The following is a 15,000-nucleotide window of genomic DNA, read 5'->3' as shown; positions in this document are numbered from 1 at the left end:
TATGGGTCAGAACGGAAGAGTAGAACTTTATTGCGGTGCTGGGAGATTTATAACCTCAAAACCTCCATCTAAACTTTAATTTTCGACGTGCACGCAAATAAGTTTCTCGTGTTTGACCAATCGATAGCCAAAAAGAGAGAGGAAGCGAAACTTGCTGGGCCCAATGTTCTTTTGGGTGCCTGGGAGCAAAACAAAATGCTTGATCGAAATGTTTCAAATAGAAAATTAATTATTTTTTGCTGACGACACAATTATTTACTGCTCTGCCTGCGTCTACCCCAAATAAGGCTCTTTGTCAGCTCCAGACTGACAAAGAGTCTGGGAATGGCTGCGACACCTTTCACCCAGGCAGATCCCCAGTGCCTTGTCCCTCTGACCCCAGGCCTGCCATCCCTCTCCCTGGCTGGGAGACCCTTCACCCAGGCAGAGCCCCTTGCCTTCTCCCTCTGACCCAAGGCCCACTTTGATTTAAAACTTGTTTTAAATTCAGACAAGACAAAGCTCATGATGTTCTCGAGAGCCAAAAGTCACTAAACCTCCCCACTATCACCACTTTGCAGCCCCCTGAGATGTCCATATAAATATCTCTAGATCAAAGGGTCATTTTAAATCTGGGAGAAATGTTAAATCTCTGATCACCTGCAGTCTCTCCAGGGTGGCATTCCCCTGCAGCAGCTCCAGGACAGCTAGCTCGTTAGCGGCTAGGTTCCCGTTGCGCCCGTCGTCCTCCAGCTCCTTCAGGGCGAAGGTCTTCCTCTCTCTGCCCGGCGTGGAGGGGGCGCTGCTGGGTGTGCTGCCTCCCGGGCTCTTGCGGGTCCGTGGAGGAGCCCCCGTGTTAGCAGGGATCCCAAAACTAACCAGCACCTCGCTCAGCTCCTTCACAAACTCCGCCTTGTTGGGGAAGTGGGGGAAGTCCTCCGGGAGCTCTATGTAGTGGTTGTCGATGTCCACGAAACACAGGTTGGCCTAGGACAGGGAAAAATATATATATACATATTACAACAACAACGCTCAGTAGTAGGGGTGTGCAATATTGACAATAAATAATATTCTAGATAAATTCGGGATTTTTTTGCCAATAATGATAAATTAGGATATTTTACAACCCCTTACATATTTGTTAATAAAACCCTCAAAATGGTCAACTTAAAGAAAATCTAAATTATATTGCAAATCATCCCTTCAATCAGCGCTCAGATGTGTTTTGATTCTTCAAGTGAGATGAGTGACTCGATATTGTCATTTCACACTGTTCAAAAAACAACAATTAAGACGATATTCTTGACGATTTATCGCACTGAGGAATATGAAAACCACAAAATCAAGATGTCCTCCTAATGTCCTCTGTGGGTGGACAGAATGCTCTCCGGGGCTGGGAGGAGATGTGTGGGGGTACGGCCAGGAGAATGTAGGTCAATGTGTGATTGATAACAGCACATTGTCCTGGATCAACCCTTAATCTGACATAATGGAGTTAGCATCACACTCGCAGATGGGATTAAAGCAAAACCTCTGATAATGCCTCTCTAAACCACTTAAAACCCACAGACACGCAGAGAGATTGAAATTCAGACCTCTTACATCTAAATATGGAGCCGCAAAATAGATTACAACGCTACAGCTACAGCACTAAGAACACTGAAGTTCAAAAAATGCTCAAACATGACCATTGGTAATGAGATCATGGCGCAGTGGGTAGGGAGATCGCCTCTGGAGTGCAGGGTCGGAGGTTCAATCCCCTGCCTACCCGCCACATGTCGAGGTGTCCCTGGGCAAGACACTGAACCCCAAATTGCTCCCGATGGTTCAGAGGGCGCCTTTCATGGCAGCTACTGCCATCGGTGTATGAGTGTGTGTATGTGGTAAGAAATGTAAAGGGCTTTGGGGCTGAGAAAATCGGCTAAAAAGTGCTATATAAATCAAGTCCATTTTCCTTTGAAAGGCTGCTGTTGATCAGCCAAAACTAGAGTGTCCCAATAGAACTACTTTAGATGGAAGTCAAACTGAAAGTGAGTGCATTCCAAAATATCAGAACTAGGCACAACTAACAGTCATCAATACAGTAGTTCAGAGTAGAAGCAGGTGGCTGGTTCTCTGAGGGATGTCTGGTAATTATCAGCATTTTCTCTTTTACACTTTGTTTCTCTATCTTTATTTAATCAAAAAGGGACAATGTCCATCAATTAACAATCAATGCTCAATTATAGCTATTAGGCTGTTTTCCATTGGTTTTGAAGGTTCTTTTCACAACCTGTCTGATTGTCTCACTGATCTTGTTGCTTTCACCATTGGATTTTAAACTGATGTCACCCTGATCTCAGAGGGACAGCAGTGAACTGACCTGGGAACATTGATACACACACACAGTCACATAGACATCTGTGAGCGGTCACATCAGCACTGCTTGTCCAGCTGAATAAATAAAAACACACACTTGGAGAACTCCTGCAAACCTCTGTCTCTAGAACGGTTGCTCTAGTTTGGATCTAAATTCAAATGGAAACGTGTGTATGTAATATACGTACTTGATAATCTTGTCTGAGTGGGACATGGTTCAAAAAGGCAAACTTTTCTCTGGCATTATTTCCCCAATTACATCCGTATGTTCTGCTCTGCTTTTAAGACATGCTTTCTTTCATCATCGGCCCATTTTCTAGGGCAATGCCACTTCAAAGGCTCGCTCAGTTAACGCGGGGAGATTCACCATTCTAGGGAAGGCGGGGGACCCCTCTCTCTATGTGTGTGTGTGTGTGGGTGTGTGTGTGTGTGTGTGTGTGTGCGTGTGTGTGTGTGTGTGAGTGTGAGAGAGTGAGAGAGAGAAAGCGAGAGCATGATAGAGAGAGTGTGTGTGTGTGTGTATGTGTGTGTGTGTGTGTGTGTGTGTGTGTGTGTGTGTGTGTGTGTGTGTGTGTGTTTGAGTGTGTGAGAGAGAGATAGTGAGAGAGTGTGTGTGTGTGTGTTGTGGTGTTTGTGAGTGATTGTGTGAGAGAGAGATAGTGTGTGTGTGTGTGTGTGTGTGTGTGTGTGTGTGTGTGTGTGTGTGTGTGTGTGTGTGTGTGTGTGTGTGTGTGTGTGTGTGTGTGTGTGTGTGTGTGTGTGTGTGTGTGTGTGTGTGTGTGTGTGTGTGTGTGTGTGTGTGTGTGTGTACAGTATGTGTGTGTGTGTTAGCTTGTATCATTAGCATCCATATGGAATGTGCTGGATTAACGAGGGCTGGGAGTACAGCAAAGCCGGAAGCTAGCGAGGCCTGGATGTTGGGCTTTGTTAGGGCTTTATCTCTCCCCACCACATGAATACACAGACACATATTAACCTAAACCAAAGGATCGGGCTAAACGCTGGTTTAATTCCATAGTCCATTCTCCTCCTCACTGTCTGACAAGGCCTGGGGTTTGAAATAACAAGAAGGCAGGAAGAATGAAGAGAAGAAAATACACTTCAGAACCATGTTTGCCTCGATGTGAACAATAGGTAATTCCCTGTCCAATTGTGTTTGAGAGTGTGTGTGTGTGTGTGTGTGTGTGTGTGTGTGTGTGTGTGTGTGTGTGTGTGAGAGAGGATGTTTAATACTGAAAGGTGTTCTTTGCAATTTCCTGTCTGTTTGAACAGGAGCCTGGTAGTCTCTCTCTCTGTGTGTGTGTGTGTGTGTGTGTGTGTGTGTGTGTGTGTGTGTGTGTGTGTGTGTGTGTGTGTGTGTGTGTGTGTGTGTGTGTGTGTGTGTGTGTGTGTGTGTGTGTGTGTGTGTGTGTGTGTGTGTGTGTGTGTGTGTGTGTGTGTGTGTGTGTGTGTGTGTGTGTGTGTGTGTGTGTGTGTGTGTGTGTGTGTGTGTGTGTGATTCAGGTCGGCCTTGGACAGTGCACTCTCAGCCACAATGAGCACTGACTGCAGATAATGCTGCATCTTGTGCATGCACAAAACCTCCACACCTTGTTTGACTATACTAGAGGGAACACTGTAATTTATACACTCATCAAGCCTATGCGCCTACAATGGCGGAGCAGGTAAAAATCCTTCCCAATGTCTGTTTTGATGGTTTTTAATCCTGTTTTATCACACTTGTGGATCCGAGATGATGCTAGATAACTCGCTGATTGAAGACCGCAGTGCATTAATGTGGATGACGTGGGGACTGCTAACTGCGGTCACTGACTGGAAGTTAGCTAAACTGACCATTCCGCTAACTGAACCTTTACTGTGGATGCTTAGACTTGTCCAACCCATAGAGCATTAACAGTAGCCTGCTTTGGCTGTGTACCTCCTGGGGGAGCTCCAGGGTGGAGCGGTCGGTGCCCTCTTTAGACTGCAGACCCATCAGGTAGGGCACCGGCGCGTCCAGGAAGTGAAGCAGAGAGGCGGGCAGGATGGGGACGTACACATGCTGCCACTGGAAGGGGAAGAGCAGCGTGGTGATGCCCTCGGCTGCCGTCATCAACCGCTGGTAGTCTGAGAGAGAGAGAGAGAGAGAGAGAGAGAGAGAGAGAGAGAGAGAGAGAGAGAGAGAGAGAGAGAGAGAGAGAGAGAGAGAGAGAGAGAGAGAGAGAGAGAGAGAGAAGAGAGAGACAGAGCGAGAGAGAGACAGAGAGACAGGGAGAGTCAACATTAAAACATGTTTTATCATCAACAAAAGGGTTATATTTAGTTTGCAGTGGAACATAAGAAATGTCTAGTGCATATTCTACAACGGTGTTCTAAAATAGCTTGGACACAATGATTGGTACCCTTTGAAATATGATTGATTGGCAGCATTGCCTTAAGCTGGCAATTATGTTTCAATACTCATGCGGCCAATGTAACGGCGGAAATGAGTGACTCATTGTGCTTTTGTGTGCCACTGTGTGCATCACAATGAACATGTAAAAGAGAGACTGGTCCATAAATACTAGAGGAAGAAAACTTCAAGTCAAGCATGGTTAGAGTAAAGGTAAAAGAAAAAAAATATCTCGTAAGGGCTTGATGTAACTTTGACCACCATTGCCAATATCATTAAGAAGTGTAAGGCCAATGGGACTTTGGGCAACATCTATCAACGTGGTTGCAACTTGCAAGAGCAACAAATTGGCCCTAGATTGTACTGGAAGATTGTTGAGACGGTCGAGAAGGACCCACTTCAAAAAACAGATCCAAGCTGGTCTTCAGGTTCAAGGTAAGATACCTTTTCAAGTTGCACCATCCGTCACTGTCTGAGTGGAAATGGGCTCCATTGTAGAAACCCAGGAAGACCATACAATACACTAGCTGAACCTTTAAAGTAATGCTGGATTCTGATTCAGTGTAGCTCTTAACAAACGTTACTGGGACTGGTTACTGTGTGTGTGTGTGTGTGTGTGTGTGTGTTTATGGTGATAAAGGCACATGTCACCCAGTGCAACAGTGTGGCTCACTGATGTGTCATAGCGTTTGGACAACAATGGAGCTCTATGGCACAGAGGAAGAAGATATACCAGGCTTTGCACACACACACACACACACACACACACACACACACACACACACACACACACACACACACACACACACACACACACACACACACACACACACACACACACACACACACACACACACACACACACACACACACACACACACACACACACACACACACACACACACACACTACTTCCTAGTCAAATCAATTCACCGGAATAATTTCATCTAGTGCTAATGCTTTCAGAGTCACGCAGAGAGAGAGAGAAACACTGATGTATGTTGAGATTATTCTATAGAGCGTTTTGAAAATAACTATAATGAGAATATTATTGCACTACGCACACTGTTCACCAGAACAGAGGGAAAAAGGTAAGAGGTTTATGAAATACATATATGTACGAGTATTGATGTGCGCAGGAGACTTTAATCAAGTGATTTAAAGTTGAATCTGAGAGGAATTACATTGTGATGGATTCTTTGCAATCACGTTGTATATATATATGTGTGTGTGTGTGTGTGTGTGTGTGTGTGTGTGTGTGTGTGTGTGTGTGAGAGAGAGAGACAGTATTGCCTTTCCCCCATTCCCCTAAAACAGATTAAGGCCAGTGGCTGCAGGCTGGCTTTAGTATTGAGTTCAGCAGCAGTTTCATCAGATGTTATTATGATGGACAGAGTGAAAAGCCTGGACTTCCAGGAAAAAAAAATGAAAAAAAAATAGAATAAAACATGACACAGTTAAACCAATTCATCCAATCAGCCGCTTCTCTCCTTTCATACCCGCACTGCCTGTCACTCCATCTAGCTCAGTGCATGTCCCTCAGTCCGTATCTACACACATATGGAATGTGTGCACTTTCTTTGAAAATGCATTAAGTACTGCAGCAACCACACAGCACACTGATTTATATTCAACAAGAGACACTTGACGAGAAGCAGCTGTTTGTCCTCTTCTGAAGTGTGTGTTAGTGTGTGTGTGTGTGTGTGTGTGTGTGTGTGTGTGTGTTAGTGTGAGTGTCTTAAAAACACACACACATACCGTTGTGCCCCAAAGGGTCTCCATGCTTTACACATAACACAAGTTCATGATGAATGCAGGACACACACACACACACACACACACACACACACACACACACACACACACACACACACACACACACACACACACACACACACACACACACACACACACACACACACACACACACACACACACACACACACACACACACACACACACACACACACACACACACACACACACACACACACACACACACACACACACACACACACACACACACACACACACACACACACGCTCACACGCTCACACTTGACACCGAGAACAAACTATGGGTTAATTATTATCAGTGGTTGTAAAGATGATGGCAGGCTAACAGGCCTGTTGTGACAGGCCAATAAGTGTGTGTGTAGGTACACCTCCTCTTGTTGTTCTGTGCCACGATTAAATTCCATGACTCTTTCTCACAGTACTCACATTCATGCAACTCTCACTTTGTTGGACACTGTGGTTTGTAGCAACTTGTTTCACTGACTCACTCTGTTATGTTGAGCTGGTGTAATCTCATCTTTAGCCGTATGTGTAGTGGGTACAGTACACCCATTGCACTTTGCAAGCTTGTTCATACACATTAAGCCATTTCCAAAGTCAATTGATTAGCAGTCTGCAGGTTATACAGTATGTTGATGTTGTTTACAAGAGGTGCACTGTTGGGCTGTAACATGGCTGACATCAACAGCCCAATCTGAATAATGAACGTGTCACGCTATCAATTCGCATATGCACTACAACTACAGCAGCAGTCGAGGGCCCAGGCTCCTCTCAACAATGCAATATAATAATAATAATAATAATAATAATAATAATAATAATAATAATAATAATAATAGATCAAATTTGTTTAGCGCTTTTCCCAGTGCTCAAAGACGCTTAGAATATATAATATAGAAGAAGAAATAAACACAAGAGAAGAGAGCAACTCCTGAGACACAAATAAAACACAAAAGTAGAGCAAGAACACAGTGCAGATAAAAAGTATAGCAGAGATAAGGCGCATAAATATATTATAATATTTAGAATGCAAAATTAAATGAAATTAAATGGAGACAAACGGTGTTATGAGGATTGCACTTTCGGCAGTCTCCCCATGTCTCTATGGAATCAGAATTAGTTTAATACAAAGGCAACTATCACATTTTCAACCCGAAGAAAATAATAATTTGATATTTTTCATGATAATTATCCATACCAACTATTATTGTTTCTTCTAAAATCATGATAACTTATTTGGCCATATCGCCCAGCTCTACTAAAGCTCTGAAGATGGTAACATCTGTTGCCTCAATTTCTAGCTAAATGCTAACATCAGCTTTTAACCTGAAGTATGCATCTCTAACTTAAGTATCTGTGTCTATATCTTTCTGTTTGGTTTCATTTGAGCTACAGACTCTTCCATCCACGCAGATATATATATAGATAGACACTGTCACAACCATACCACCTGTGTGTGTGTGTGTGTGACTGTGTGTACTGTATGTTTCAGTTTTGATTTGCCTTATCTCAAGTCTGAACAGGTTCAAAGACACACACACACACTACCAGGCTCCTGTTCAAACAGACAGGAAATTGCAAAGAACACCTTTCAGTATTAAACAACCTCTCACACACACACACACACACACACACACCGAGGGAATCTGACTCAAACACTTCTTTTTCTTTGTTCATGTTACAGCAAATCCTACCTGTTCCCTCTTCACGCTCACACCTCAGCATAGGTTTAGCCTCAGTGTCTCGGCTGGCTTAATAAGCACTTCACTGCTATAACCTGACGTGTCTCAAAAAGTGCTTCTTCACAGCCATATTCTTTCACGCCTCATAAATTCAACCCTTTTTTCCCATTTTCACACTGAAACAAATCAAATTGTTCGATAGAAATAGATTTTCGGGAGCTCCTATTAAAAAATGTGCTGCACCGCCAAAGAAACTCCCTTTGAATATATGACAAGTACAAGCAAGTGTGATCGGTGAGCGAGCGTATAATATGGAACCATTTAAGAAAGTTACAAATCTGATACGGGCCAAGCATGGTGTTTGCAGAAATACCCAGCAGAGACGCGGCTCAATGATTCTGAAAAGAAGAAGAAAGAAAAAACATGGCGGGACATGTGGAGTCATTGTGAAAGTGTGAACGCTGCATCTAAGGGACTGATAAAACCCCAGGCAGCTCACTCTCACAAGGGAAGAGAGAGAAGGTGTGTGGTGAACAGCTTACTGTAGGGATGGTTGACTTGTATTCAGATGCAACCCTGATAACAAATCATGATGACTGTTTAGGAGGGAAGATTAGAAAGACATCAAAATGGATGAGACCTTGAGAAGCATCCCATGAGAAATCAAAGGCTGTATTCGGAAAGCCATACTAACGTCATACTCGCACTCATTTTGACGTCAATTTGAGTATGTGACGGTTGTGTATGCGAGTTTGGGTAGGCGAGAAATGCCCGTATGAGTACTTACTTCCGGGAACGTGAAGATTTTGGGATTGGATACTTTTCCTACTCAACCGCCCCACAATGCATTGCATCTTTTCAAACGACAAGGAAGCTTTTCTTTTAAATTCTTTATTTACAATTCTGCATTTCCTGCACAACACAGGACTGTATGTAAAAATCTAGTTCTATATCTAACCTGTGGAGGGCGGCAATACGCTAAACAGCGTTTAAACGGCCAGAATCTTATAATAAGAAGAAGAAATTCTTTATTGCGTGAGTAGACTTCAGTGTGAATGTTTTCGACGCACCTCGCATACAAAATCGATCTTTAAGTAGATAGTATGTAGTAAATAGATGTTGAGTATGTAGGAGGGAGGACGTTAGTATGGCTTTCCGAACACAGCCATAGAAACAGTAAGAGGAGGGAACAGGAGTTATGAGTCACTTAGCGTGACAGTAAAGATAGGGTTGCATTATTTTAGCTTCAGACTGCTGAATAAAAGCTTGGTTCAGATCATTTCCACAGCCCCAATGCGTTGTATTAACAAAACGGTCAAATTCAGGCCTGAAGACTTGGCTCGCTGTGGGCATTCCGGTTCATCTCAAAGGTGTTTGAATGGGATTGAGGTCAGGTCTTGCCCGTGCATGCCAGCTATGTTCGTCAAACACCAACCATTGGAGAACTATTTTTGAATGGAGATGGATTTGTTAAGGAGGCATCGTCATGTTGAAAGGGACAAACCGCAAACTATCGCCACAAAGTTGTTGAAGCACGTTGTGTAGACATCTTTGTGTTCTTTAGCCTTAAGATTCCCCCTCACCACAACTCAAAGGGTCTTGTACAAAACCATGAAAAACATTATATGAAACAGCTTCTATCAGTCGTTACACACATATCAGTTGGCTCTGTGTTCTCACTGGCTGATAGGATTGTACACTATCTACACAGATTACCAAGACAATCTGATTGGAGGAGACACCCCCCATGTCTCCTTCTATCCCTACCTGTCACAACCAATGGGTGTGTGTGGAAGGCAGGTAGGTAGGGGGCTGGCTGCTCTGATGAAGCCTCTTTCTGTCATGGGGTGATTGCTGGTTAGATTGATTGGGGTTGAGTGTGGGAACATATGGCAGGGGGTAGAGGCTCATTAACATCCACAGACAGGGGTTTCCTTCCATCTCTCCCCAACAGAGCGGAACCCTTCCATCACCTGCCTCAAGCCAAACTATGCTCATCTCAATACGTATAAATGAGTGCTCCTGACAAAGACATGTCACACAGTCAAGAGCCCTGGCTGAAGGCCAACTGTGAATTTCCGATGAAAAATGAGGAACGCTTGAACAAAAAAAAAAGGAAGGAATGTTTTTCACCCGATAGAGGACAGGCTTTAATCGTTTCCCGACATGAGCGATTGCCCCTTGACGCTGACAGTGATGAATAAAACACGGAGACCCATTTTTTGGTCAAAGGATGGGGGGGATGAGGGAGGAGAAGGCCTGGCTCTTTTTTTTCCCTCCTGGTCCTCTGAGATGGACTCTGTTAATATTTGTAATACTGTATATCCCTAAATTTAGCAGACACACAGTCCTAGCTTATTTATTTATTTTTTATTTGGCAATTTTGTGCCGTGTGTTAATTTCCATTCAGATTGACTTACTGAGACCGAGATGGAGAGATAAATGTAAGAAGAGTGGCATCAATCTTCGTGTCTCAATCTGCAAAGAATGTAAATGAGACTCACATTGTTTTACCCATTAGAACACACACAAGCCCCTTTGGTACTACTAACCGTATCACTCAAAATGTTGAATAGCTCCTACTCGCAAGCTTGACTTTTGCTACTGCTGTTGCCGTGCCCCATAGATAATACATCAGAAAGAAAAAAAAATCTCTCGTTGCTAAAAGCGGATATTTTCTTTCCATGGAAATGTCCCAGATGAGGGATTACTTAAGAGGACTTTTCACAGTTTCGGTGCCGTCATTAGCAGCAGAGCCCAGGGCGTATACAGTATGTCCAACTAGTCCAAACACAAGCTGTCCTGAAGCCTGTAGTCCCCTAATCACCCCGTGACCCAACATCACCCCATCTGATCAGAGCCACAGTGTGCTGACATACAGTCTGCCAGTCAGGTGACAGCTTCTGATCCTCCAGCCCTATGGTGTCAGTACTGCTGGGAAGCTGTGGAGAAGAGACACAATCCTAATGTGTTAACTTAAAAAAGGTGGAGGAGCAGGGGGCCAGGGCTGTACGCTTATTTTTTTAGGTGGTAGCACTGGTGCTAGCAAGCAAAAATTCAGTAGCACAAAAATGAATTTGGTAGCACACAAAGTATGATCGAAAACTTGCATAACCTTAACCCTTGCATTTCACTGTAATTACCTTTGAGCCTGTCATCTTGGTCTCATTTGAGATTCTCAATTAATATTATATCCTAGTGTGTGCAGTAATAATTGTAGAAGAATGAATAGGGGTGCACTGATTGTAATTTAGACAAAATAATCTAACCTGCCAATTGCAATTTTTTGCTGATTCAGAATTATTTTTCCCCATAAAAATAATATCTATATATGTTTTGTATATACATATAATTATTATATTAATAATAATAAACATTTTTAGAAAATGTCCTTGTTAATTAAAACCAAACTTTAAAACATTAAACATAGCCTATTAAATAAATAAGTATACATATTGGTACAATTTAGGATAAATTAAATAGGTTGTTGTGAATGTGTTGGAAGTTGTTCTTCAGTGGCTTATTTCAAACTTTGTTTTTAGACTACTGTTGACTTTTCTCTGCAGCTGAATGAGTTGCCTTTCTAGCTAGAGCACTGCAGGGCTGTGAAGCGCTAACTTCCTGTTCTTACCGGCTTCAAAATAAAAGTCAACTCACGTTTGGCTAGTAACAGGCTGCAGACCAGGGGTTCGAATTCGGCCCGTGGTCGTTCTCTGTCATTCCCCTCTCTGAACCATTTCACCTCTGTCTCTCCAAACGGTCTATTAAAGGAGAAATTCCCCCTAAAAATGTTCTTTAAAGCGGTGGAGGAGTTGGTTCGACAGAGAGATAATGAAAAGACACCTAAACTCTTTTGGGAAAAAGGGAACTTCCTTAAAGGATTAGTTCAACATTTTCAACATTTAGCTTTTTGTCTCACTCTCCGGCTAAAAGAAAAGGCGACAGAAACCTTTCCTGGAACTGAGCGTGCATTTTTTATATAGAAATAGGCAAAGGTCACTCATCCAGGTTAGCTTAGCTCACACACTGGTAGTCAAGGGGACCAGGTCAAAAGATACACTTTACAACACTAAACACTCCTGTCTGCTTGTTGGGACTAATTTATTTACCACATTGTGTTGCGCACTATATTTTTACATGGTAAAATTCACATTACAATTCAAAATGTTGGAACTATTCCTTTAAGTAGTCTGTGGGTTTTGTTCATGAATCATGAGTGAGGATAAACTGTAGGGTGAGATAGACAGGCGGATTGGTCCAGCCACAGCAGTAATGGGGGGGGGGGGGGGGGGGTTTACAGGGAAATTGATGTTAAGAGGGATGTGAACCAGAAGGCAAAGCTTTTGATTTACCTAACTAATAAAGTAGAATTTTACACATTTAAGGATCTATTTAATATATGTTACTTTCCTTCACATTCTTGTGAGTCGAATAGTGTGGGTCAAATAGTGAAACATTTACCAGCAGCTCTGTTCAGAATGTCTGTACCTTAACCAACCCTAAACCTAACAGAGAAATGCAATTTAAAAGGTTCAGTAAGCGGAATGGTCAGTTAAGCTAACTTCCTGCAGTTAGCATTCCCCTCCTTCGTCCCCACATTAATGCAATGCGGTCTTCAAGCAGTGAGTTATCTAGCATCATCTCAGATCCATAAGTGTGATAAAACATGATAAAATCCATCAAAACAGACATTGGGAAGGACTGAGAGATCGGCTTTATGAAACGCGCACACTACATAAGTGATCACTGTATGAATAAAGAGCGATTTAACACTTATATTAACATAAATAAATCGCTTACTTCACCTTTAAGTTAAAAAACTACCAGTGGCATTTTCACTGATTCCAGTCCCTACCACAATGTGTCCTTTGTAACCTTTTTCTCATAAAACACTTTTCTACCCACAACCAGTGTGTGGTCTCTATGATAACATTGTGATGCTAATACAGTACTAAGCTTATTTTAAAAGGTGCTATACAAATAAAGGTTATTATTGATGGTGAGCCAGCAGTGACAATGTAGATTAAAGGATTAAAAGAGATTAGCTCACTTGCGTCCTCAGTTGGTCACCTGGCCCTCTCTTTGTAGGTCATAGCATTCACTTGATAGTCTCCCAGATCAAGGAGTCTTAGGTTTATAATGCCACTGTCCACACCTGGTTTAATCAACATGCTTAATTAAAAAAGACCCAGTTCTGTACATTTTACAGCTGCACTTACATTACTTAAAGGAATACTTCACCCATACGGAACAGGCGTTCTAACATTATGAAATCACTATCATAATATAATGATTGAGGTTTTTCTTCCCTCTGTCTTCCCTCAGTCTTCCCTTGACCCAGCTGTCCTGTTAATCCTAGCCCTTACTGTGATGTTACAGTAAGGAAAATGTAGGGTTAGACAGTGAGACCATAAAACACTCTTTCTGCCTTTTCTCAGGCTAGGATGAACCGATTTCTAAAATGTTTGCACATTTATACTACATATGATCTCAGAGTCCAATACACCTTCATATTCCCACTGGTGAAGTAGGCCTTTAATGCAAGTTAGTCGAGTTAGTTTGCTTGTTGAGCTCTTGTAATAAGTCTGCACCACAGGAATAGGTACTCCTACTGTATGTGCATGCCCCCAGTACACTGTAGATACAGATTTATATTTGTGGGTTTGGTGCGTGTGTGCTAACATCTTCTATGGACATGACTCATCCAGCACAGTAGATAACCAAACAGATACAGTGTTACAGTGTGTGCTGCAGACAGAGTGAAACTGAGAAAGAGTGGGACAGGAGAATGTAGGACGAAAGGTGATAGCAGGCCACAGAGGAGATCAAAAAGCAGATGCTATTTACCAGCAGAACACACACAGTCCAACAACAGTGTCTCACTGCTGCTGTGAATAATGGATGAAGGGAAACCTAGAAGGAGGAAAATCTGATCGCTGTGTCTCAGTTTAGACTTCCTATGTAGCTGAAGCTTTGCAGTGCATCAGAGATTCTTCTGAATACTTTGAGACTGTTTTCCCTCTGTTTCTGTGTTAACAAGGCAACATGTGTCATAGTAAGGATGTACATAGAGCAGAACAGCCTGCCTCTAGGTTCAAGCAAAACCTCTCCACTGAAATGTCAACACTCAAACTGAAAAATGAAATGCACTGGAAATTGTGCTTTGATGGGGTGTTTTGATGGGGGGGAGGGGCGGGGGGTTGGACTGACTAAAAAGTCTACTTCTGTTGTACAGGCCTGTGCTTTTGGACTCCTGGTCCAATCGCACTCTATGGTAAGGCTTGTCCGCTGTCTGTGGCTTATTCCAACATTATTTCAATGTGAGGGCAAATGATCTCCTACCTCTTATTGGTTTCATGTTTGGTGTGTTTTAAAGTAAAATATATTGATACATGTGAAGCTTTTTGAAAGTTAAACACTAAACAGCATAGTGCAACACAAAATATGTTGAAATGAATGGATTGACTCACTCCATGATTAAGTTCTGGAACTACAGCCCACAGTATGAGTGAGATAACGGTTAGCTACCATATCAATCCTTATCTCTTACCAGAATCCTCATACAATCCTTAATCTAAAAGCCGTCCTTACCTGAGGAGTACAGGAGGATCTGCATCTCCAGCAGGGTGCAGGTGAAGACCTGGACCAGGTTCTCCACTCCCAGCAGAGTGAAGGTCTCAGCCAGGGGGAAGTCGGCCAGAGGCAGCTCCCCTAGTCCGGGCCTCTGGCACACGATGGGCTCGTACACCCCGTGGAACTTGAGTGATCTCCCCGGGGCGGGCAGCGGTACTTCATACAGGATGTTGTGGACGT

At 42.9% G+C, this 15,000-nt stretch overlaps 1 protein-coding gene across 2 annotated transcripts in view; it reads right to left on the bottom strand.

The window, feature by feature from the left end:
- dennd5b (DENN/MADD domain containing 5B) overlaps positions 1–15,000 on the bottom strand; it is an 82,912-nt gene that overhangs the window by 28,119 nt on the left and 39,793 nt on the right. For both annotated transcript variants that reach the window (XM_080051247.1, XM_080051248.1), the window contains 3 exons: positions 14,779–15,000; positions 4,256–4,443; positions 640–966 (listed from right to left, as the gene is read on the bottom strand). The exon at positions 14,779–15,000 is cut by the window's right edge and continues 481 nt beyond it. In XM_080051247.1, the coding sequence (XP_079907373.1) occupies positions 640–966; positions 4,256–4,443; positions 14,779–15,000 (737 nt within the window). The remainder of the gene's footprint in view (positions 1–639; positions 967–4,255; positions 4,444–14,778) is intronic.

This window comes from Ammodytes marinus (assembly GCF_949987685.1).
Source record: "Ammodytes marinus genome assembly, chromosome: 22".
Lineage (NCBI taxonomy): Eukaryota > Metazoa > Chordata > Actinopteri > Uranoscopiformes > Ammodytidae > Ammodytes > Ammodytes marinus.
The sequence above is the reverse complement of the archived record's forward strand: the minus strand, read 5'-3'. Positions and strand labels throughout refer to the sequence as shown.